Source organism: Neolamprologus brichardi, chromosome 13, assembly GCF_056152115.1.
Source record: "Neolamprologus brichardi isolate AB-2024 chromosome 13, ASM5615211v1, whole genome shotgun sequence".
Classification (NCBI taxonomy): Eukaryota; Metazoa; Chordata; class Actinopteri; order Cichliformes; family Cichlidae; genus Neolamprologus; species Neolamprologus brichardi.
Window position 1 is genome coordinate 19,274,343 of NC_142116.1, and position 26,447 is coordinate 19,300,789.

The 26,447-nt window shown below is 41.0% G+C and overlaps 1 protein-coding gene across 12 annotated transcripts in view; it reads left to right on the plus strand.

Moving 5' to 3' along the window:
• LOC102793382 (neurexin-1a) overlaps positions 1-26,447 on the plus strand; it is a 250,071-nt gene that overhangs the window by 161,128 nt on the left and 62,496 nt on the right. For all 12 annotated transcript variants that reach the window (XM_087850269.1, XM_087850271.1, XM_087850277.1 and 9 more), the window contains one exon: positions 3,412-3,593. In XM_087850269.1, the coding sequence (XP_087706395.1) occupies positions 3,412-3,593 (182 nt within the window). The remainder of the gene's footprint in view (positions 1-3,411; positions 3,594-26,447) is intronic.

The following is a 26,447-nucleotide window of genomic DNA, read 5'->3' on the forward strand; positions in this document are numbered from 1 at the left end:
AATTTCAAACAGCTACACTATATTCCAAATCTGAGGTAATCTATTTTTGCACGCCAGTCATTACGGGAATCCATCGCAGCAAACAGAGAGAAACGCTAGTGTTTGGTCCTGACAGAAAGCAGATCTATAATGTCATCTCTCCTTTTTCGTATTTCCATCACAACTATGTAATTATGATTGGATTCCTCCCTCGTTTCTCGGCAGAGGCGGTAATATGAGGCGCCTTGTGATGGCAGTGTTGGAGGTTAGAGGAAAGACAGTCTGCTGGCCTGACCTTAGCCTAACAGTGTAGTCAAACACACTGCCTGCTTTGCGTATCCGCTCCTCCCACATCTGCTACACTAAGGCACACAGCCAGGATGCTTTGGTTTGCTCACACCTGTCTGTTCTTATGACACTGCATCACATTCTGAACATACAGAGCCTATAGGACAGTTTGCTATATGCTGCTACCTCTTTACAGTGGAAATAGATGAAGACATTGCGAAGCCACAGCCAAGAGGGCCTTAACACACACACACACACACACATACACACACACACACACACACACACACAGGCCATGTTTGCTATTCTACAGTCTACTATCCCACACACCTCTTAGGCCAAATGCAGGAGAACTCCTGGGATGGTGCTACATTTTTAATGAAAGCAGAGTGTTTGATCTGCCAATGTTTATCTTCTTTGATGTTAACTGACACAGTAGAGAGCAGCCAGCTCTCAATGTAGTCCAACACGAGGACAGATTAATTCATTATCCTTTAACAGTGGAAGATTGCGGTTGAGGAGTTCATCCTGGAGGTCTGGTCGAGGATCCGTAGCAGCCTTGAGTAAGACCTCCAGAAACACCGTCTCTGCGTTTCTGCAGCGTGACCCCTCTGGGGAAAGGACTACAAATGTCAGAGAAGCATGCATTAATGCTTCTGGGGATAGGTAAAACGAGAAAATCGTAATTACATTCAGTTTCACAGATCTTGTATTGTGCATAGCTTCACCTCTGTTGCACCTGTACCTTGTACTTTCATTTTTTATTTATTTATTTTTTCATTAAACAGTGGGTGAATAGGGAATAAACTGAAACTCTTGTCAAATTAAAGAGACAACAAACGGGAAGAATATCCAGGACACCACTGTATCTAATGACTACAACAGATCCATATCAGCTCTGGTGTCCCAGGAGAGAACACAAATAACAAATATGGAGCCAGTGCATAATTACTCCCCAGCACTGGAGTTACAGAGGCATGTGTCTGCTGATTTCATGCCATTGCACAACTGTGTAGGTGTGCATTAGCCATGTTTCTTCGTGTATCTTAATCCTCAACAGTCCCCCAAGGACTTCCCAGTAGTTTTACATGCTTGTAAGGATTTAACACAGCTTCAACACATATTGGCAACCTTATTATCTGCATGTTGGTTTCGGAACCACTCAGCTGTTCGTTTTGTCGACCTTTGGTACCATGATTTGAGTGTTTCTTAGCTTAAAAGCACTTATTTTCCCCCCTCTTTTTTTCTATCTTTTTTTTTAACAGTACCGGTAAATAAGCTCTTAGTGGGAGAAAGTGGGTGTCAGATCATATGAATAGACTGAGGGGGAATTAGATGCTTAAGGGCCCGATGAGTTCCAGCACTGACATGGTTTAAAAGCACTTAATTATAATAAGCTGGAACGTTCAGCGAGTGTTAGGTGGCTTGGGGGAAACGGAGACGGTGACAACAGTCCAGCGCGAGCTACACGGAATCGAAGATTACTCTGTGACTGGGCCAACATCAGATATGCATTAGTGAAACAAGAAGAGCTTTTTCAGTGGTAGCCGCCAGACTTCATGAAAAAGAAATGCAGCCCGCCTCGCAAATACATCACACATAATGTCTTTCCCTTTGTAGAAGTCATCAAGCTTCATAACGCTTTTTCCATTAGGAGAACAAAAAATGCTTACAGTGTTATATCATTAAGTTTTACAAATGCGAGTTATGCTTTATGAAAACAATAAATCCCGCCATAGATCTCGATGTCCCAACCTCGTTGGTTAATCACATTATTGTTAATTAATGATGCAATTCTTTTTAGCTAATGGTTGACAGTGTGTATTGACTCAAACGAGGGGATGAAATTGGAAAACGGGACTTGAGAGCAGACTGATGCGCTTTAATCGCTGCACTATGAAGCAGAGCTAGGAGAAAGCAAACAACAGGATCTATAAAGAAAATGCAAAATGTATCGATGGTTTTATAACCTCGTGAACTGGTTTACAAGAAAATATCGGAATTACAGTCAGAATGATTTATTATCTATTGTTCAGGCTAAGGCTGTTTAACTCCCTGCCCCTATGAATATTAACATACTCCGCCTCGCTTGCACTCTCTCCCGACTTCTCCTTCTCTTTCACACTTCCACATGTAAATGCTTCGCACACTAACAGAGCTCCTCGTCTAATTTTTCACTAAGATAGCAGTTTTTATGCTAATCTGACAGCTGCATTTATTTGCGGGCTTTCTCGCTGCCGTTGATTTCCCAATCACATGCCCTATTTGTTCACAATTGTGCACACGTAACCAAGTTTGTTCACAACCTTACTGTGTTTGCGTCCTGGAAAGAAAGAAAAAAAAAACCATGGATTATAACACTGTCTTAATCTCAAAACATGAGGATGACAGTAAACGTGAACAGAATCCCACAGAATTAGCTGAGATGGACTCATTTCGAAGCATCAGTTTGACTAGGTCACCGGCTTAACGCTGCACAGCACTTTCTCACTGAATAGCTAAGTAATTAGAAGCACTCTTCCATCTACTAGGTCATGTTTGAACCCTTTTATGCAGCCGCTAAAGACAACAAGGTAATGCAGCACGACAGGAAATGGCTGGTTTGGAGGTCACAAGAAGGGCATAATTGGACCAGCCAGTCAATAATGCTGCTATCTCCATCTGCCTTTGAGGCTGCTAATGAAGCATGAGAGATGGGGAGGTGCCCATTTGGCATGCTGGCTACCTGTGAACCAGGGGACACGGCCGCACATTCTCTTGCATTCACTCGTATCTCTTCCCTCTAGAGGTGAAACGGGCAGTAGCGGTAAAACTGAGCGGCTGTGCAGGATTGTGAGGAAATCGGAACCAGTACCTGCCTCCCTCGTTTTCGCTGAACGTTCTCCTACTCATGAATTGACACGAGTGTACTTCAGACGGGGCTGAGAGCCGTTCAAGAGTGATATGTTGCTCATTGCTTTGCAGAATCATCGCTCTGCACAATAAAACACTCCAGACTGACGGTGCTCTGTACACACGGCATTGACGCCGGCTTTACTGTGTTAATAATGTTTGCGTGTTGACAGTCAGTGAGTCACGCCTGATAGACGGATGAAAGAAGAAGAACACTATTAACATCTTTAATTCTGGTCTTATCTCTTTCAGCGGGAACAACATACATATTTGGACGAGACGGTGGACTGATCACATACACATGGCCACCAAATGACCGTCCTAGCACGAGGGCAGACCGACTAGCCATTGGCTTCAGCACACATCTGAAGGATGCTGTCCTGGTGAGGGTGGATAGCTCCTCTGGTCTTGGAGACTTCTTGAAGCTCCACATTGTAAGTCAACAATATGTTATTTCTATGTTTTCAGAGCAAAAGTACACATTTACAGCATTTTCACATTAATGATCACTAAGACATCAATCCATCTATCGATCCATATGTTTTCTTCAGCTGGAGGTATCCCAGCTGTCACAGGGCGAAACCTAGCTCACTAAAACCTACTTTTTTTAAATTGGCTTCTTACTGAAGTGGGATCCTACATGAACATGATGAAGGGCTTTTGACTGCAATCTTGTAACTGTTTCCTGGGGCCTAAATGGGGATTGGGGATTAATTGTGTTGAAGTTAAGAACCTCTAAAGAAGTGTATAGTTGTGTACAGCTAACAGTAGGTTAATGCGTGTGATAAAAAGGAGCCCACGCTTGCTCACCTCGCCTCTGAGTGTGACAGCTGCAGAAACAGAGGCAAATTAAGGGTCAGTTCTATACAGTGCATAGCTGACCTGGACATAATTCTGCTGGCTAGCACATGACCTTCCTATCACAAGCTCCCACTTACTGACAGTAATGCTGATGCTGGCCAGGAGCATACAGGAACATTGCTCACACGTACACACATGTTAAAGCTACACACCAACAACCCACAAAAAAACATGAAATTGGTCTTGAAGTTTGTCTCAACCCCAGCTGCCCACACACTGAGATTCACACTTACAGTAAGCAAACTGTGACATAAGCAGGCCTATCCCGAGGACATAGAGAAGCAATGATGTTGTTTTTTAGAGAGGCCCCCATAGTTGCTGTGCTTGGACATGGGTTATTTTCTGTTTTGCCTGGTTTTTGTTTTTTGTTGTTACATTTTTCTCCCCAAGCTTTGGGGACAAATGGTTTTTAGCCCCTAGTCCAGAAGAAGCTGTCCAGTTTAAAATGATGTAAGGTATTTAATGCAGACCGTTCATCACTAAATGCCATATAGGGACAGAAACAAGATGTTCAAAAGGACATATATTAAAATATGGTTAAGGTGTAGATGTGCTCACTTGGATGTGTGAATGCTCTCCCACAATCCTCACATCTTCTGCTGCTTTCTGAGCACCTTTTCTCATGCAGCAGAAACATACTGTATCAGACTGGGTTAAAACAGGAGAAATCTCCATTATAATTTAAACGATGAAAATATCTTTGGACCCCTAATACATAGAAATCTACCCACTAACTTGCACATCATTTTTGCTAACTTATTTGTGTTATTTCTGTCAAAATGTTTTCCAATTTAAATACAATGAGTGGTACTGCTATTTATTACGGTGGCCCTGAGAGAAGAAATTCACTGCAACGTAAGAACACGCCACCAAATAGAAAAATGCTGCAAAAGCATACAATACACAACAGAATATGTGTAAACCACAAAGGAAGTGGGAAAAACACAAGGAAAGTGTTTTTGGAGACAAAATAATGTGAAGGAACAGCTGTGAAAGTGACAGAAACTAAAACATGTGAAGGATCGCGCTGAAAAACGAACAAAAAGAAACGGAGGTTTTATCCGTGTTGTGAGGGGAAAAAAAGATGTGTGGTGGTGTGGGTTTTAATCATGCGATCCATGTGTGTGAAGGTTCTCAGTCATCCAGGTTATCGTAGTCTAAGGAGCTGCGAAACTGTGAACGACCATCTTTGAACACAGGGCGGGGCTTACGACAACCAACTGTCTGCCATCTATAATCCATTTTTGAGATCCCTTCCCAGACGCCTTGACGGTCACTCACATCCTGGGCCATTTGATCTCAGTAAATCACATGATAAGGTGGGGCTAGGCTTCACAATGGGTTCACCTGAAACCTTGGCTGATTGTGACCCACACCTGTTTTCACCCCTTGGCTTGTGTGATTAGGTAGAGGATCAATAGGGGGTCCACGACCCTCTTGGGGACACTCCCACAGGGCCTAAAATCTGGGACTCTCCCCCATTTTCTCTTAGAACTAAAGAAGCTTCTTGGATGAGAGGTGAAACGTCTTCAAGAAACCTAAAGACGTCCAGATGCTTTTCTTTCCAAGCGCCTCAGACTACATATGATCATATATTACTGTATAATTCATACAACGTTTATGTTAGCTTGTGACTTGTGACACGTTACTGTTTGACCTCTCAGGGCCACCGTAACTTGGGACCTTTAGGCTACAGGTTAAAATAATATAACACTTTGCACTTACTAGAAATCTCCAGCATGTTATAAGCCCTTAATACACGTGTGCGCCAAGCTGTGCATTACAACATTCCTCTTCCTGGCACTGGAGGAAATGCACAAAGGTGCATTTTCTGCCGAAAGACAAAGGTCACATCTTGTGGAAACACAAGATGACAGCGTCAGCGTGTATGCCAGGTTTCAGATTCGCTGTGAACGAGTGATGAATGCTAGAGGTTATAGGCTTGAGCCTCACCGACAAGCGAGGTGACAGAGGGGAGTCTCACATTGTATAACAAGACAGGAAGATCATGCAGCTTACAAAAAGATGCATGCACATCCTCCTCGTGGAAAAGTGTACCAATCCAATGACATTTTGCAGGGAGAAATTGTTTATAACGCATGTTCATACAGCAGGGGCAGTGGCTTGTGAGAATCCCCTCTCCTCTCGCATCAGCAGTCACTCTGAAAGCTCATTTGTTTATTTCTGCACATTTCATTAGATGAGCGTGAGAGAAAAATAGCTTTAAAGAGAGGAAGGAGGCATGAACAGGGTGACTTAAGACATGCTTTTGATTTTGTGACATAAAAGCAGTAAATAACTTGTAGCGTTTACAGGTTTTTATAATTTAAACTGCAATGTGACCAACGGGTTTTGTCAAATGTTAATTACGAATAAAAAAAAACCTACATGTTTTAACATGTCAATTTAAACTTAAAATTAGCCAATGAATCTGTCTCTGAAAGACTTGTTGAATAACATTGTCATATAGGTCTATTTCTTTAGTTCTGAAACGCAGCCAAATGAAAGAATAGCAGAAAATTAAATCACGACATATTAAAAAAAGATACATCTTATGAAACAAACCATCTAGACGCTTCTGTCATCTCCTTATTAATTACAGAGGAAAGGACGTGTTTTACAGTGGTCCATTAAACACAATGAACTGTGCAAAATTGCCACTTTGATGCTTTTCTTCTCAAGAATAGCAGCACTCAGCGTGTCACCTACAAAACCCATAACTAGTTGAACTGCACCCTTAGTGGATCAGGCTGTAAAATGAAACAATATTGCAATATATTGGCCATTCCCAACAGTATCCCTCTCGCTCCTTTCAGTTACCTCAGCTCTGAGCAGAAATGTCTTCGGAGGAGTGTATCTTCAGCTGTATGAGATGGGATTAGACCAGATTTCAGTATTTACCCCCCTCCTGCTCCATCCTCTACATCCCCCACCCTTCCTAATCTCCTGCTCCCATTTCATGATGACAGGAAACCCAGCGGGGCTTGAAGGACGCCATCTCAGCTCACGCTCGCAAGAGGGAATTTTCTGAGTAAAATGTGGAGACTATGATTTAAATGCACCTCAAAGGAGGTGTGATCCTTCCCCCGCCTCGCTTTTTCCAATGCAGATAAAGACAATGACTGTGAAGTCAGCGAACCATCAAATGTACGACAATCACTTTCCTCGGGCTTATTACCGCAGCGCACGTGGAAGAGGGACAAGATTCATAATAATGTTCTTGCCGTCTCACCAATTACGATGATACTCCACAATCCCTTTCACGTTTTCTAAGGTGAAGTGTATTCATGAGACTACAAGAACAAGTATCCCACATGGATGTAAGTCTTCTCTGTACATGATAGTGCGGCTTGGAAAAGAAGCCATGTATATAATTAATTGCGCTGTAGCTGAAAGTCAAATCCACACAATGACATTATGCAAAACAGAGAGTTAGGGATGTAATGATCCTTGGTGGGTCTATTCAACGGTGTAATCCACACAGAAGAGGAATTGGTACAAAGTTTATAAGATATGGGTATGGAATACTTTTCTCTGTTAAACAGTTTACTGTGCAATGGCTGTGAAATTTCACCACAGAATACTAAAGCGAGTGCGCATTTTACTTTTACGCTGTCAAGGAAGTGCCATTTATTTTTCTGCACAAACAAGGGGTGTTGGTGTCTGTTATTGGAAATCCATCTGTACATTTTTAGGAAACCATTTACTCTGAAGCTTTGCAGTAGCGTTTTTTCTTCTTTGTTTTTTTTTTTTTTTGTTGTTGTCAATGAGCAGCGGTGACACCGACTATCAGAGGCTCTCCTCAGTCTCAGGCAGGGCCCCGAGGGGCCCACTCAGCTTGTTTTGTGCTGGCACTCAATCTCAGTGTAGGGGTTGGGGACTATTCCAAGTGCTTTCTTCTTTTCCTTCTTCTAATTGCATGCATCGCTTTAAAAAAAAAAAAAAACAGGCAATGAAGGCACGCTGGCTAAGACGGCAACACTGTGAAGTTAATATATTCCACGGAGCAGAGAGGATGGTGGAGAAATAATGACTTCTCTAGTGGAGCATTGCTCCCTTCGGTCCTCCTTTAGCTGACTACCAGAAAGGGGGTTCTTCCTCTGATGGAAGACACCTTTAATTGCAGTTTCAACTCCTGCTCTCTACCCTATTAATCATGTAAAATGGCTTGAGAAGAGAGACTACCTTGCACACTGTCTGAGCATCTCAGTTTCGAGTGGGAAAACGTCAACTTTTATATGTTCTTTTGGAGTTCACATTACTTATAAAGTTCTGATTATTCACAATCGTGTGCTTCATTAGATGAACACTGCACTTTCACATTCGGTGCTATGAGATTGTTACCTGGGAGAGGTGCTGCAGGTCTCAGGAGAGAGCCTGTGTCACGCTATTCCCCATGCTCCTATTAAAACACATGTCCAGGGAAGGGATCTTATTCTCATCCACAGTCGTGTTAAGGTCTCACACCCAGTAATTACCTCGCTATGCGCAGACATAGAACACAGCCGCATGCAATACCCCCAGGATTTCTGTGTATACAGCCTTCCTGCATTACTTCCCCAGTCAGTGCATATCAATAATTAGCAACTGAGCAACTGATAGTTGGACCAACTGGAAATGGAGAAGAAATGAACAAGCTCGTGTCAACTTGTGTGCAGGCGTGTGCGATTCCATGTCCAGCTAAAGGTTTTAAAATCATTTTCATATGTTGGATGCTTTTAGTGTTTGAACAGCCTTTACTTTAACTGTTGTTGCCATGGCAACTATTCCAATATAGTCTGCTGGACTTAGCTCCGTGGTGAAAATGTTCATTTTAAGCTGATTTAAAGTTAAATAGATTACATTATTTCAAATGTAAAACTGCAGTATACCATTTCTGTTATTTAAAATGCACAAATGCAAGCTATACATGCATGCAGTGCATCTTTGTAACTTTACATGAAATCAAGACTTTATATAATAGATGTTGCCACCAAGATTCCGCCCGTTGCTCTGCACATCTCCAATTCGAAGCCTCGGTGCTTCTTATTCACTAACACTAGGAAACAAGATGCATCCCCGGCTGTGAATCACACAACAGTAGATTTTCGCTCACTGGAGCACAGAGTTATTGGATGTGATGTACTATTTTACATTTTTTATTTTTAAAAATAATTTCTTTTGAAATGCTCCTCAAGGCGTCAACATCACAAATGCGGTTGACAGGTCCTCCTCAAATTGGAGGAGGTGAAGTCTGGCAGACAGCTGCCTGCTACACACACCTGTGTCTGCATGCAGCTGCCAGTCAACACCGCTAACTTTAAGCCTTAAGAAAGTTTGGATGAGTTAAGAAGTAAAACAAAAAGAAAAAAGAAAAACAAGCTATGGAGACCATTTTTGATGGTTTTCCTTTTTTCCTCCCTTTTAAAGTAAAAGCAGAATGAACGAGCCTTTGAGGTCCAGATTTTACTCCCATGTCACATATAACGTCATAATCGACGTACTTTTGGATGATGCCTCAAGTGGTTACTGAAGGAACTGCATTTTCCGTGAATAAAATCTGTAAAATTACGAAAAATGTCATCCAAATACAGATGCGTTTCCCATGACATTATTCATCATTTAACTGTCATGCTCCAACAAGCAGAGTGTAGGAGAAAACACATTCATCACAAGCGATTTTGCTTCCCACGGTTTGTGCTGACACGAGTCACTCTTAATGCTACAGTTACCCCGCCTCCCTGGGACAACATCTTAAGACAGCCTTAGCTGCCAACCTGCTCCACATTAATCAGAATCAGCAAAAACCAACAGAGCGTGTAATTTGAGGATCATCAGCGCAATGCGACAGATGGCAAAAGGCCAAAGTTTTCCTTTCAGCCTGCTTGACCACCTTTTTTTCAAGATATATTCTATTTTATGTTGTGGAGGTTTCCCTGCATTCCCACTACTCCTATTTATGGGATCTTGTAATAAAAGCCTGAATAGCAAGAATCACAGAATCAGCCCTCACAGCCTAACTCCTCTCCTTGCTTTCCCTTTGTGTGACCAAGTGTCAGTGAAACCAGAACTGCCATTTGCTTGTCAGTATGTTTGGCAGGTTGCAGCGCAGTCTGTGGCGAAGCTAGGCTAATGGCACTGTAATAGTGAATTAACTGCTGACCGTAATGAGGAGATAGCACTGAAAGGAATGAAATGAATCATTTACTGCTGATTCACTCTCCCCAACATGAATGGGGAGGAGACGGCAGTAAGAAAGTGCAATGCCTAATAACCCAGGCGGTGCATATATTTAGCATGCAGATTTTGAGCCTTAATTGTTAAAGTGGCGATGAGCAGTGTTATTAGTGTGGTAATACGCTGGTAAATATGGCATTGATTTTATGTTGGCTGTGACCGATTGTAGCGAAAGGATGTACGCGACAGTGAATGGCCCCCTATCTCTTTTAGTCATAGACGGGACATCCACTCTGCTCGGATGATGTACCTGACCTCAAAGAATCAAATCTCATCATCTCCATATTGAGAAGAGACAGCGCTAGAATTGCCATTACTCATCTTTCAATTCCAATCATTTCTCAATTTGTTCAAGCTCTTTGCCACTACAAAGCCAAGTGGTCCATGAAGAGGAATGAATGTGTGTGTGTGTGTGTGTGTGTGTGTGTGTGTGTGTGTGTGTGTGTGTGTGTGTGTGTGTGTGTGTGTGAGAGAGACAGAGAGCGAGCGAGGGGAAGATCTGTGTGCATGTGTATTTGAGAGGGCAGGACAATAATGTGTCTTCACTTTTATTAGTGTAACAAATCACAGCGAGCACAGCTTGTCATTCTCAAAGCTGTACATCAATATGTTCTAGGCTTGCCTCATACAGAACAATATTGCCATGGCTAACATGGGGTAAATTTGATTTCATCGTCAATGTTACACTGTTAGGCATGTTCGCTTTTTGGGGAGTTACAAGGTTAGAAGCGTCAACATTGTGTTTGTTTTTATCTGTGTGAAACATTTTTTGATTGGCTCAGCTATTCTCCAAAGTTCTCGCTGAGCACATTTGTGCAGAGCGCTCAGGCTGCTTAGCCTCAAACGTTGCTCAGATTTTAAGATTCTTACTTTAAAAAGAAAAGAATTTAAAAAGAAACTTAAAGGCAGACCTCAGTATGCTGAAGCATGAGTTTTTGTGTGTGTTTTGTTTCTTTTTTTGGAGTGCCACAGCATGGAGTCACCATAGTTGTTGACTTCTGACACAGCTGCCCCGAGCCTCGGGGTGAGATAAAAATAGCCTTCTTTTTCTTGCTCCATTACAGTGAGCTGTAGCTCAGCGTCCCCAAACTATCACACGTAGAGCTTATTTTTATAGGAAGTACATCGTTATTCTTTTAATGCTGATTGCCTCGTTACAACAAGTATATCATCGAATATAATCTGAACAGTAACAGATGATGAAGCATAAATAGGGATAGTGTGAATAAATCTAAATAACTGTAGCACTGCATTAGTGTCTTCTAGTTTTCCCCCCCTTTTTGACAAGCAATGTAAAACTCTCTGAGGAATGACTTAACATGGAGTGAGAATAGCTGTTTTCTGTTGTCATTACACTTGTGCTAGTGGCTGTATGATTTCATTGTTAGAAAGTCAAGGGAAATGTATTTCTTGAAGCATACACAAGCATGTTTGTATGCGCTTTTAGAGATGTTGCCACACTTGCGCTGCACGCCCCTTTAAGTCCACTTATAATAACCGAGGTTGAAGCACAAGTAAGGCAATTTGGACCGGGCCAAGTCTAAAATTACTTATACAATTACTTACACATATCCCTGGCAAAGACAAATCTTCTCTGCTAATTATTCCGTAATTGTTGTCGGTGCCCTGTTGTTGATGGCTTCCATGGTGCTTTGTGTGGGGCTGCATGGAATATTTAACAGACAGCTCGCCTTGTTCCGGTCAACTTAATTACCTTTTTTTTTTCACTGCGGCACTGTTCTTCTCACCAGCCTGTTGTGTTTTCACACACATAAATATAATACACATATAAGCATGTTGTTTTTAATTATGTGCTGCTGTGGAAACATTTTGCAGCATGGCACAGTAGGCAGAGCGGCGTGTGCTATTAGTGGTTTAGCTCAGATAACTGTAGCCTTGAATTATTGTATTCCCCTTTCCATTTCATATATATATATATCATTTTGTTTGAATATCTTGTATGTGCCAGGAACACGAAAATTATCCTCCTTTGTTACAGTTTGCTTTCACCAGTAAGCCGCACAGGCTCATAAAACATTTAGAGTGAATGAGCAGCAGGAAGCTATAGATTGAAACAGATCTTTTGGATGTATGGAAATCAGCATAAATGAAACTAAACTTGACTGAGGTTAGTGTGGTGGGGGAACCGTATCCGCTCTTAAAATGTCTCAGACTTCTGAGGGAGCAACCACATAGTCAGCAGAAACACTCATCTTCCTCTTGTCCCCTGTTTTCATTTATGAATAATGGATTTAGTAGCCCTTCCTATATCCTCTATTGCTGCCAGTCAATATTACTAAAGACTAACCTGGAAACACAGCTATTGTAATTTCAGGTGTATATGCCGAGGAGCACTTGACATTCAAGTTAAATATTGCAAGACGGATGTGTATTTTCTTCATTGGTATTGCTTTTGGGGCAGACTGTCTGGCCACTACCTTCTATTGTCTTCCAGCTATAAGAGTGTAATGTTGCAGACAGGAATTCTAAGTGAGCCTCTGGTCATAGATACTTTATACCACAACCTCATCAAAGGAAAATTTGTATGTGTGCGTGTGTCTGTATGCGCGCGCGTGTGAATGCATTTCATTCTCGGCTGCCTCCCCGCTATAATAAGAGCTGCTGTGCAGTGAGGGCTGCTGGTGCGAGAGCAAACAATCCATGACGTGTCAGCAGCCTACATGTGCAGCGCACCTCATACAGGGAGATCAAACAGACAGGCACATGTTGTTCCTTTGTCCTCTTCCATCCCTCAGGTAAGCGCACGAGGTTGAGCAGGGCACCCCTGGATTTGTGGCCTCATTCTTCTCAGTTTATCAGCCATGCCGCGCGCCTTACCTCGGGAGAAAAGACAGACACTGCGCAGAGAGAAGGCTGGGATTTGTTTATGTTGCAGTAAATGTTGCACTATCGAAGAGGTGCTAAACTTTATGGCCTGTTTTGCGCGTCTTCTAAGTAGTTGGTATGAGTGATGATTTGGTTTGCTTTTTCCCAGAAGGGCGAAGCAAACACCTTGACAACAGTAATTAAAAGTGTATGTGAGGCCTAAATCATTTTCTTCTCTCCTTCTCCTCCCTTCACCTGGCCTAATAAATCAGTTATGCTTGAAGTGTCTCCCTCTCCTTAACTCTTTATTTCACTTGCGCATTTTGTGAAATAGCCCCGTGTCTGACAAGGAGGGGTTATAAAAGATGTAGAAAATTGTTGTGGGAATTCTATGTCTCTGCTGGATCCAGACTGCGCTTAACACTTGAAGTCAAAGCTTTAATGTGGCTTCAGCACAGAAGCATTACAACATCTGATCATGTATAAAGCTAAAGCATTTAAAGTGTATACACTATAGCTGAGAGTTACTATGAATTATGTGTTTTGTAATTGACCTTCTAATTGTGGTATGAGATCCATCCATCCAGCCATTTTCCTTTGTTATCCTATTCAGAGTTGTTAGAGGTTTGGATCTGGGAGAAAAAACAAAAAGAAGGCGCCGTCAGCTCTCTTTAGAATACAAACATAACATGTTTATCACGAGGCCAGTTGAGGAGAAAAATGCAGTGAGCAGGAGATGTCACCCAAGTGATGCCTCAGAGTACAAAGCGAAAAAAAAAGTCACCCAAATCAATGCCATATCCATCTATGCCCACTCTTTAACCCATGTAGTCATTTCTGTGGCAATTAAAGGCCAGAATGCTGTTGTTATTTATATGAAAATGTAACTGCTATTGAGTGCCAGTGTCGCCCACCACGCTTCTTTAGTCAGTAGCAGCACAAATCAATGGCCAGCCAGTCAGCTAGTCTGTGTGTGTTTGTTTTTAAATCCATAAACATCCACTCAATAAACTCGCAAACCTTGGTCATTGCAGCCATTATTATGGTATTTCCAAGCTGGAAGTAATTGTATAATCATTACCACTTCATGAAATCGTAATAGGTGCTGCAGATTAGAGACAAAGTAATGGCATGAGCCAGGAACTTGTGACTCCATCACTATTAAACAGATGGCAATGAAAAGTTTCTTTGTGTCCACACGCAGCACAGGCCAAGACCTTTTTTTATAGTTTGCTTTCATCCATTACATCTGTAATGTTTAGCCTTGTTAGTCTGGCAGCAGCCACACACACATTTTACATGTCATTAACAACCACAGCTCACATTAAAAAGGCGCACAGTGATGCATTTTTAAAGAATGTGGCCGCTCACTGTCTCTGTTATTATCAAAAATTTAAGCTGCGCAGTTGCCTTGGAAAACATGTCACCGCTTGTGTCCGAAGTGTAGGGTTGACATTTTAGAAAAGGTTTGATATCTCTTAGCCCCACTGGGGATTTCCTAGCACACCCTGGGAAGAGGAGAAGGCAGTGGCGGGAGGAGAGAAGCAGCAGCGAACCTAGTCACACATCCGGCCTTATCGGCCTGTCGTATTATTTCACCACAAAGAACCACAGAGGCCTTATCTCGCAGCCATCTTCCCGATAAGGTCTGCTGCAGCAAACAAAAATAAAAGACAAAAAGGAGTGTGTGAGAGAACAAAATAACAAAAGCGGAGCAATGTTCCTTCGATGTGTTGGTCTTTTATTACCTTTTCCCTGTAAGATGACTGATAAAAAGCCAAAGACAATGAAGGAAGGAAAGACGGAAGATAAGTGGAGCAAAAAGAAAGGATAAAAAACTGAAAAGATAAAGAATAAGGACTGTGTCAGAAAAAGCCTGATGTTGGCGCAGGGGGGATGAAGGGGATAAGATGAAACAAGGGAGGTAGAAGGATTAAGTCTGAAAAAGGACTCGAGTGCACATACACAAGCCACGAGCTCTCATCCTAGACTACGCTTTGCGCTTTGCAACATCTCCTGACAGGTTGTCAGATGCAGGTCGCTCATAAACTCAGCAACTGTTGTTGTATCTGACACTCTTACACATATGTGCACGCATGTAGGAGTGTGTGTCCTCCTCGCTGTCGGTAGTTATGCGAAACGTATCACTGTATCATTATCATAGCCAGGGATTCATGCGAGATCTAAACGTGCGCACACATCAACAATGGGAGATGAGGCATGTTACTGCTGCACAGACATGACTTCATTATTTTTTTCATAGGTCTTTACTTAAGTAGATGATATAGCAGTTAACAGCATGAGTGAGCAAAACAGTTCAGGAGCAGCATCTTATACCAGCTTACTCATGTCTCCCTGCCTCAGCTCCGCTAGAGTTTATCAGTTTTATGCAGATACAGAAGTCCAGTTAATTCTAATGCACAGTATTAATCATGATGGCAGTAGTACCCACCACTCTTCTCTGATCACTTCTTCTGTTATGACCCACGACTACAGGGTAAAGCTGAGTCAGGAACGGCCCGGATCAGTACTCGTAGCATATGGCGAGCGCTACGTCGGCGCGGTTGTTGTGACACATTGTTGGAACGGTTACAGCGTGAAAGGACTTCACTACACTTCAGTGCCCAGTGTCCTTTGTGACCGCCATGATAATGGGTACTTGTTTAACTTTCACAAAGACAACGACTACATTGACAGAAAAAGACCTTCAGTAAAGCCTGGATAGTTTTTAGAAAGTCTGTTTAACTGCCCAGACTTGGGTCCCAAATTTCTAAAACTTGGTAGCAGCACAACTAATTTCAGTGCGCACGCGGGGCTTTTCATTCACTGACGCATTTTGCAACATGCTGTTTGAATCGCCGCAATTTAATTTTGTTTACTTGTCAGATATAATTGCTCTCACTGAAATTTCATGGATTCTCTCACCACTCTCTAAATTGTTGTGAAATTCAAATGTACTATTTCCCGCTTGCTGGAAATTGAAAATATTTGCTCCTGCTGCTCCAGTGTGCTAATCACGGACAGCTGGCTTTCCATGAGCCTTTAACTAAGGGCTATGGTCTTTAAAAAACTATTAATTATTCTCCCACAAAACGCTACGTCCAGATGAACAGAATCAACTTTTGTATTTGCACACAATTAATAGCAACCCACTGACTCCAAGGTCCTGACTCAGATCTGAAAGTTGATCAGCATGGTTTATAAATATAATATGAATAAATTTTGGTTGTGTTTCAGTCCCCATGAAACCTGGATTTATTTTTTGCTGGAATGCTGATCACCTGCTCTAAAACTGCTCAGCAGCTCTGAAGGCACACACCTAAAAGTCAGAGTTATAGCTGGCTGTGAAGGACAGATCCCATGGCAGCGTGCACGCATGTATAGTGTGAACAAGTGCGTGTGTGTGGGTGTTTGTGTTCGCGCGTGCCCTTGTGTGTGAATTGTTCAATAAAGTCATCACAGGCCTCATAAAGAAAGCTGCCATTTACAGCATGGCACAAAGGTCAAGGAGCTGAGCCTGATGAAACCATGCTGGAGAAAAGGCTTTCCCGCTGCCAGCCCGTGAAAGAAAAGAGATGTGCGGAAAAGCAGGAGGAAAAAAATGAAGGGAGGACATGAAAACAACAGAAATGAGGAGCAATGTAAGATAAGTAATGGGAGAGATAAAAATTGTGTTTAACTTTTACAGATGAATGAAATGTTTCACAAAACACAGATCGAACTGAGATCTTGCGTGACCACTTAGACTAATGATTCATGATGCATCCAAACAGTAGCTGAAAGGGCCAGTGTGAACAGACAGTCTGATAATGTAGATCTAATTATAACTCCCAGAGTGGGACCAGAGCGTATGTCTCTTCCGACATGCACACACACCGGGCATGGCCACGTCCGTCCTTATGAGTGCCACCAGTGTTAGCAGGCCTGGTCAGCAGGAAGCTTTAAAAATAGTATGCAGTATACTTACTATATATCCTAGGGCTGTATAACGATTCCGCTTCCTTGAACCTTAAATTGTTAATGTAAGCTGTATCTCGAAATGCGGTTAATGAAGACAGCAACAGAGGGAGGAGGGAGTCATCAAGCTCCAGTGTTTGAGAGAACCCCAGTTCTGTGTTTGGGGACTGAAAGTGTTGCCAGATTGGCAGCTGAACCTCATACCTTTGATGAAACACTGGAACTGGTGAGGAAGAGCTGACAGACACATTCCCTTTGGCCAAGTTCTGTCTTTTTTTCTGCTGCTCTATTGTCTGACTTTGTCAGATCTGTGAATTTTTGTGTTTGTGTGTCTAAGAATGCGAGAGAAAAGGGAGAAAGAAATGGGAGAAGGCAATAGAGCCATGTGTGTCTGCTCCTGTGTGTGTGTGTGTGTGTGTGTGTGTGTGTGTGTGTGTGTGTGTGTGTTCTGGGTGAGCAGTCATCTGATGAACTGCCTTGCCACGACCGAGGGTTGTGAGCTCCCCAGCCGGTGAGATCCTGTTGTTGTGTTGGTTAACAATGCTCTTCCTCGGCACCACAACTCACAGAGCAGCAGTCAGAGGTTGGCAGACCCTAATGGAAACGTCATCTTCCAGATAAAAGATGGTCAAGCTTTGATGAGAGGGGGAGTTATGGGAAGTGTATAATAAAAGAACCATTTCCAATCGGTTCCAAAGCCAATTTAAGAGCACTGAATGAAGACAGACGCTGTCATAGACAAACTGAAAAGCCAACAGTCACTCATAGCTGCTCCCCAGTTTGTCAGGGAGAGGGACCTTTCAATATACTTCTCCATATTCCTGCCTTGAATCAGACAGGCAGTAACTCATACCTGAAGCTGGATTTGAGAATTAAAAGTCTGGCGTGCACTTTCATCATTTTTTTCCTCCAAGTTTTCCCTCAGACTCAGCTGTGATGCCGCAGTCATGCTGCGAATATTTTCTGACTGATGCAGTGCTTATAGAAAATAACACACCCTGTTTTTCTAAGCCAGGTGGTACCACTTATGGCGAGAGTTAGTGATAATTGTTGAAAAAGCAAGCAGCGCTTGAAATTGCAAAATGTGCTGTAAATAGAAATGTGATATTATTTGCCTTCGCTGTATCAGGTCCTGTTGCTGGGTTCAGAATAGTGCTGCTTATTGTTTGGCCCCTATGACAAAAAAAAAGCTCTTACCGACACTGGAAACTTCACCAAATGCTGAAATATTGCAGGCAGTTTCACGGCACAGAAAATATCTGTTCTGCCACACTTAAAATACTGACTGGGAGTAAATAGAGAGGAATACAGACCCAGTGGTGCTGCAGGACAAAGAAGCACCGCTTCCTTCTGAGTACAAAGAATAAAACAAGTGCATTTTGACCTGCTGTATTGTGTTACTGGATGCTGCAATGGGCGGCATGTGTTTGACACTTGTGGCTAACAAACACACACGCACGCACTCACAAAAACACCCCATGTATCCTACCGTAGTTGTTGTTATACTGTTTATTTATTGCTCGGAAACACCCACATCTGGTTATGTAATTTCTTGACTCTCCGGCTTGGCCGAAAAAAATGTGGGTGTTTTTATAAAAATTCTGCCTGACGTTGGGCCCAGCAGTGACACCAGCACCAATCACACGCAGAAAAAAATGGTACCTCTTGGCTTCTCTTATCTAAACCTGTCCCATTCGTCACTTTTCGCACCCCACCATCTTTTCTCAGTCCACTGCGAGCCAGAGAAGGTGTGGAATATCAAATCAAAATATTCACTGTCACAGCTAACGCATGGGTGGCATCCAACAAAAGGAGAAAAATGATTTTGGTAATACAATCAGTAAAAACAAGCACAAAACCTATTTAGGATAATCGCATGTGTTAATGCGAGCACTAACAAAGGCTGATCTTTTGAAGGTGCTTATGCTGTCTGTGTATACGTGCACATATGTAACGCTAGAAACCTTCGCTTTAGTACTATTCTCTGCAAGATGCACAGGAAGTGCTCGCAGACACGCCCCTTTTGAAGGCATTGAAGTAATTAGAAGGGTTTTTTTCAGTAAAAGTGATTCATTTTTCGGTCAAAACCGGCATTTCACATGAAAGGATTATAAAAGCATCAGCTGGCTGACTCGCTGTTATACTGTGTTCCTGCAAAGCAAACCATATGATGCTTTACTTCACCGAGGTAAATGCAAGGAATTTACCATTCATCGTGCGCAGCGTGTTACAACCAACTACGCTGAGGTGGTGGCTCAATCTTCAGTGAGTTGTGAAATTGTCTTTCTTAGCATGCACTCTCATTCTTTCAATTTGTGTTCACTCTGAAATTCCCCAACTTCTCAGACATGACAAGCTCATTTTTTTTCTATTATCTCCCCTTTTTATCTTTTATTCTGGTCTTGATTTTCCCTATTTGTTGAATCCTTTTGATAGTTACTGTCATCCAGTCAAGCCGACTGAGTTTGTCACGGGGGGAGAGAGAGAGAAAGAGAGATGTTCGTGTTAGCTCAGTATACAGGTGAAGTGATGATAAGCCTACTTGAATTGACTTGAATAGTTTTACCTTTACTGCTCTCTGTGATGGTGACAGGGGCATGGAGGAGGGGCGGTGGAGGGGGAGGCGGGTGCTGCATCACTGCCATTCCCCCATCCCCTTAATGCTACGGCAAACAATGGAGGAGTCGTATTGTTCTACTTTTAAACGTGTGAGAGTCACAACAGAGACAAAACATAGAGTTGTTTTCATCAGCTTTCTCTGTTGCTTGTCTTCTTTTCACGTTCTCCACTGGCGCATATGGTGCAATCTGATAACTGAATTCCAACTTTGTTTCTCTTTCCTTTTCCCATCTGTGCTTCTACAGTATCCGTCTTTATCTCTCTCTGGAACTATTAGGAGATTAATCAGGCTGTCTTGGCTCTTCCTAAACGCGCTCTGCTGATGGGGCTCTTCCACAGGAGAGACTGGTGGGTGGGTGGCAGCCATTAGAACATGGTAGCACTTTGATCTGCTGGGCGGATTTACAAAATTGCACTTTCTGCTCCTTGTCGAAGGGTGAAAAAGTAGAAATGTGAAACAGGGAGGTGTGAGGTGATGTTTTTTACAGCCAGTTTCAATGTAAATCATGGTCCTTTTTTTTCTTCTCCCTCAGAACAACATAATTTTAATGTTGGTAGACCTCCACGAGCCAAATCCTTTTTTTTAGTACTTTTCAGCAGCAATCCAACTTTGTTCTTTATCATTTCTCAAATCTTTAAGCTTCCTCTACGAGGCACAGAGAAGATGAATCCAGCTCAAAGGAGTACGTCTTCTCTAACTCTAACTGTCGTCTCACCCCACACACCTTGCTGTGTCAACTCGGTTTAATTAGCAGGAGCGATAGCGACCTGTAGTGAATTATTGTTTTTAATTATACAATTTTACCACTTCTACAAATAAGATCGGTGTTTATAGGCTAGATGAAGAGCCAGCGAGCAAGGAATCTCTCACTCGCAGTTTTTTTCCCCCTCCAAGCTGAAGAGAGGGTGAATCAACGTGCAGCTGCTGAAAGGAGAAAATTAAATCCAATTTCCATTACCATGATAAAGTGATTACATCACATCTGAAAGAGCCCTGTAGCAAAGTATGGGAATCTAAGCACATGCATGTGCCTTGAGCATCCAATGACAGAGATGCACGTCTCTGTGAAAATCAAGTGTCCCACACACATTCTTGCCTCTTCCTCTCTTTCTCTTGCACACACACACACACACACACACACAAATCCGTGTCCACATGCACACAGAGCTATAGAGTCTATTGACCCATCACGTGGATTAATGTTTGGTAGAGTTAACTTGCATTTCCTCTCACCATAACAAGGCTCCACTGTTTCCCTTTTGCTTGGATATCCAGACTTCGTGGCCACGTTACACCTGGGTGGCTCTGCTAATAGAAGCATTTTATCGGACTCGTATGCAGGAAGCCTGGCTACACCATCCCTTTTTATTATTCATATATCCCCATTTTCAGATTCCATGCTCATTTTAGCCCCGTGACCCCCTCCATCTTTCTGCTGCACATGCACCTACTCATGCTCTTCTGCGTGCTCCAGTATGCGCTCAACAGGACATTTATATGAGCACCACTGGGTACACAGATGCAGTCAGTGGTGCCACTTACTGTCTATGGCACAGAAAATCAATGTAAACCACCTTTAGTCTAAAATGTGTCTTCAAGGGTATAACACACAGTCACAGCTTCCATTACACGTATATATGTGGTTTTTAAATTGTAATTGTGATTAATGTAATCACCATTAAGAAACCTGATATTATATTTGTAGCTTTTTTGAAACATAAAAGTACACTGTTCCAAAAAATAGTAATGTCAAAGTATCTTACTGTATATTTTGCAGTTTTGTACTGTCTTTCTAGAATATCATGAAATTTACATAAGTAGACTGTGATTTTACATGTCAAAGGTAAAATAACATAACATCACTGTACATATAGTAAAACACAATTTACTTGTTTTTTAAATATATTTTTTTGTACATATGCATATTTAGATAAAATATTAATATAATATTTAGGTAAAAATACATTCAGAAATGTATCATAATTTTACAAATAATTGTCTTTTATGTGAGAGAATGATCTGTTAAATCCAAATGTAATACTATGGAAAAATATATAAAATGAAAACAAAAATTAATGAGAATAATCAATAATTAAAGGAGTATTTGAATTATAATTGTGCTGAAAATTTCATATCATCTAGGTCTGATTCAATAATTCAGAGGTAACAAGTGAAAATATAATTAATAGGAATAAAAACTAAAAAAAAAACATATAAAACATTGCACGGCCACGCTGTGCTAATTATATATTTAAAAAAATAAATGTAAAGGTAGGAATTGCAATTAATATAAATCTCAAAGTATTCACAACATTCCTGAACAGAAATAGGCCTCTGCACCTGGGGTGAGGGTGTGGCCATGAAAACAATGTGACATGCCATTGGATGTTGGGACACATAATAACATGACGCTAAGCATCGGCCAATGAATGTGAACTAACAACCACAAGGTCGCGGGTATGGCTGTACTGTAGGAAAAAATCCTAATATAAAAGTATTTTACTGTGCATTTTACAGTTTTGTTCTGTTCTTCTAGAATATCATTAAAGTTAAGTAAATAGACTGTGATTTCACATTTCAAATGTAAATTAACGTTAAATCACTGTAATGTAATAAAACATAATTTTCATGATCATTAAATGTATCTGTCTGTACATATGCCTATTTAGATTGTTAAAATACATTCACAAATGTATCATGATTTCACAAATATCTGTCTGTTATTTGAAAGATCGAACTGTTGAATTCAAATGTAATGCTATGGAATAGTATATAACATGATTCCTATAAGCTTGTGTTACATCACATAAGTATTATTATCATTGCTATTTAGGGCGATCGTGGCTCAAGAGCTGGCAGTTCACCTTGTGATCAGAAGGTTGCCGGTTCGAGTCCCGGCTCAGACACTCTCGGTATTGTGTCCGTGGTCAAGACTCTTCGCCTACTGGTGATGGCCAGAGGAGCCGATGGTGCGATATGGCAGCCTCGCCTCTGTCAGTCTGTCCCAGGGCATGCAATCCATTATTATTTAAACCAACCGTTAACTGTATATTTCTGTACATTTACGTATTATGATTCATATTGCCACATTCATTGACCTTGTTTATAGGTAATTTCATTGGTTGATCACGTTAAAATGTTCCTACTTTAATGTCTAAAAGCACTTGGAAAAGGCAAGATCCCATGTAAAATTAGCGCAACGAACTGTATTGTCATTACTGGAAATAACCGTATTTTTATGAGGGAGTTATTTTCTGTTATTTTACGGTAGTATTTTGGCGCCCCAGCTGCCGGAATGTCACCGTTTTTTTAAGATGTTTTTTGTAACAGTGTAGTGAATGTGAGCAGGCATTTAGGAGTGTTTTTCATTGAAAGCACTTCCACTAAAATGCTTCTAATTGTCTAAATGATTTCCAGGGCACAAAATGGTTGATGCTACTTCAGCCTTACTGTGGAGATGAGTCTTTTTGTCAGTACAATGCAGTGATCTGAAAATCTTTTTCCACTTTGTACTCATGATTTGAATTGGCATCCTCAAAAACTGCGATAAAAAAACACAAAACAGTCCATTCCCTAATAGCTTCTGGCAAAGAAACATTGCTTTGAATAGCATTGGGAAAACAGTTCCTGGTTTCCTATTTACACAGTAAATATTGTTGGAGCTATTCAACCACATGCAATATCACAAAGACGAATTCATTTGAAAAACTGCTAGATTTAGGAATATAAGGGTTTTGATTGAGTGTGTTTTCATACGTGCGCATGCACTGGCATCAAAGCGCCAGTGAGTGGGAAGGGTTATATCAGGACCACCACAGATCATTACACATTAAAACGCAGCAGCTGTAAGTCAGCCTGTTTAGCCTATCAAAGCCTGCGTGGTGACTACACAAACCTCTGTCCCAGCCTCTGCGTGTTTGTGTGTGTCTCTGAAACAGCTGGATGAAACGTCTGATGCTCCATTGCCAAATGTCACAAGTGGTCCATCCTTCTGGGAAAATAAATTGGCTCTCTCTTAAGCAGAAAGTAGTCGACGGGAGCTGCAGCATATGGTGAGAATCGGACAACTGAAGACGACAGCTTCTCCTCCATTTTAGCTTTTCTCATTATGATCTGGACAGCACCTTGATGATGAATGTGCCTTTGTGTGGAATTCTGTTTGTGGATAAGACAGCTTCGGGGAACTCGTGAATCTATAATGGGAGCTGGAGTGTAGTCCTTGGCATGTTTTCTTTCTCTTCAGGCGTTGTTTAACGTCTTTTACCTGAGACCAGACAACTGGGACTCTAGATTTGTTACAGGTTTATGTTGACTCATCAGGTCAGCACAGAAGCAATGTCCAACAACAAACAGTGGATTGAGTTAAAAGCTAACTAGTGTGTTATCATACTTACAATGACAATAGCACATTAGCACCTTTTCCTGAGCTATACTTTTGTTATGTTAAATGAGCTAGTACATGCCCATGCTGGCCTGTTCGTGCTGCTGTCCATGAAATAGAAATGATATGATGCTTTTATAAAGTGTAGTATGTGCATGATTAGGTGGTTTGTAGGTAATGTGGTGACTTTATGATATATTGCATATATTTACAGTTTGTAAATATTAATGAGACGTCATTGTAATGAAATCAAAACAAGAGGCTGCTTTAAGAAGTTGTTCTGGGTCCTTAAAGGAATAAAACCCCCATGTCATTTTAGTAAGTTCCTATGGTGGTTGCCAAGCAACCTAAAGGCATAGCAGAAGTTTTAAGGATATAATTTAGATGTTATTGTGGTGAAATAAAAATGATATGGTGATTTTATAAGGTGTTATTGGTCCTAAAAAGAAATCATGTTAGCCTGTTGCTATGTGGTTGCTGGGCAAAATGATGGCATCATTACATCTGATATAGATAAAAACTTTCTGGAGTACACAATATAACTGGGTGGCAAGTTGGTTGCTCAACTTCTGATCACATGGGATGAGTTGGCATCCAAAGAAACAAGCACATACAAAGACTTTGAGTTATAGTAAGATTATTTTGCATTTTAGCTCACTACTTACTGCATATAGCAGATGAGAATTTACTATATTACCCGTAAATTGAAAGCTGCAAGAACACAATAGTCATGATAATTCTTTTTGAATTGAACCAGAATCTCATTTCTGAATTTAACAAGTATTTATTCCATTGTTGCCATTGATATTTTTATATCGAAACATGTTGAGTAGTAGTTGAGTAGTTTTGTGATTTAGCTAAATTCCATTCATTAACCAAAATGTACATAATATTGTCAAACCGTTTATGTTTTCTGTATTTTTTTTTCTATTAATGCTACATATAATATACCCCAATGAAAATGCTAAAAAAAATACTGTTTGTTGGTTATTGAAAATAATAGCCTGAAATATTTATTATATGCAAAAGAAAATATGCAGACCAATATAACACTGGCAATTAACAAAATGATTGGAGTGCATCTTTGCCTAATTGAACTGATTGCACATAATTAGGAAAGACACACATCTGTAAACATAAGGTGCCTTGAGCTAATAGTAGATGTCAGACTGAAAATCGAGACATGAAGATCAGAGTTTGTCCACAGACTTGCAGGACGATATTGTGTCAAAGCCCTGATCTGGAAAGATATATAAGAAATGGTAGAATATTAGCTTTCAATATTCCCAAATAAGGGTAATTATAGGTTACCTACATGTGGGTCCCAGAACCAAACTGAGTAATAGAGAACAAAAGACCAGTAATGTCCAGTGTTCACAGTGAATCAACAAGAAATTTCTTTTGTGGCAGTAAGAGAATCCCACAGAAGAGAAACTACTAGCTTAGCGCTCCACAAATGTAGCTTTTTTGGTATATTGACCAGATAGAAGCCGTTCCTCAATAAAAGGCAGATGATAGCACTCTGGGAACCAAAAGACCCCGAAACACGTATCTGACCAAAAAAAGAAAAAAGCCTCTGGCCTGATGACTCAAAGATTCATCGATCTGGCTACAAATTCCCAAAGACGTGAGGAAGCGGACAGTGAGGATCACTTCATTAATACCATCCCTACAGTCAAACTCGGTGGTGCAGTCTTCATTTTGTGGGGATGTTTTTCTTTGAAGGAGGCTGGCAAACCATTCAGGACAGAAGGAAAGATAGATGGGGAAAATGCTGAAGAATTCTGGGTGAATACATTTACATTAGACTGGAGTGGACTTACAGAATCTGGATCTCAGTGTAATTTCTGGAGAAGCTTCAATGGTACCGACACTCAACATCCAAGTTGGTTGAGCTCAAGACAGCTCCATTGTTTTCCATTTATTTGATAATCATGCACTAATTCGATCTTAAAATTTATATAGCTTATTTGACAATTACCTTTATGCTTAACCACTACACAAATGACATCTAAAACCCACTCGTATCCAGTGTTGGTCAAGTTACTTGAAAAAAAGTAATCAGTAACTAATTACCAATTACTTCCCCCAAAAAAGTAATCCCGTTACTTTACTGATTACTTATTTTCAAAAGTAATTAATTACTTAGTTACTTAGTTACTTTTTAAAAACACGATTTACAACCTGAATAGGTGATAAAGCGATAGATCTTTTAGCCCAATTCTACTTTTTCTACATAATCCATCATACAAAATGTAATCAAATGGAAAAGTCTCTTTTTTTTAAACTTGTTTTATCAGTTTTAATCTTTTAACTTTATGCATCAAGCAAAAATTTAATTATATGCACCATTCTCTGACTGGAAGAAATTTGTTTAACATTTAAACTTGTTTTCTGCACATTCCAGCACATAAAATATTTTTTTTG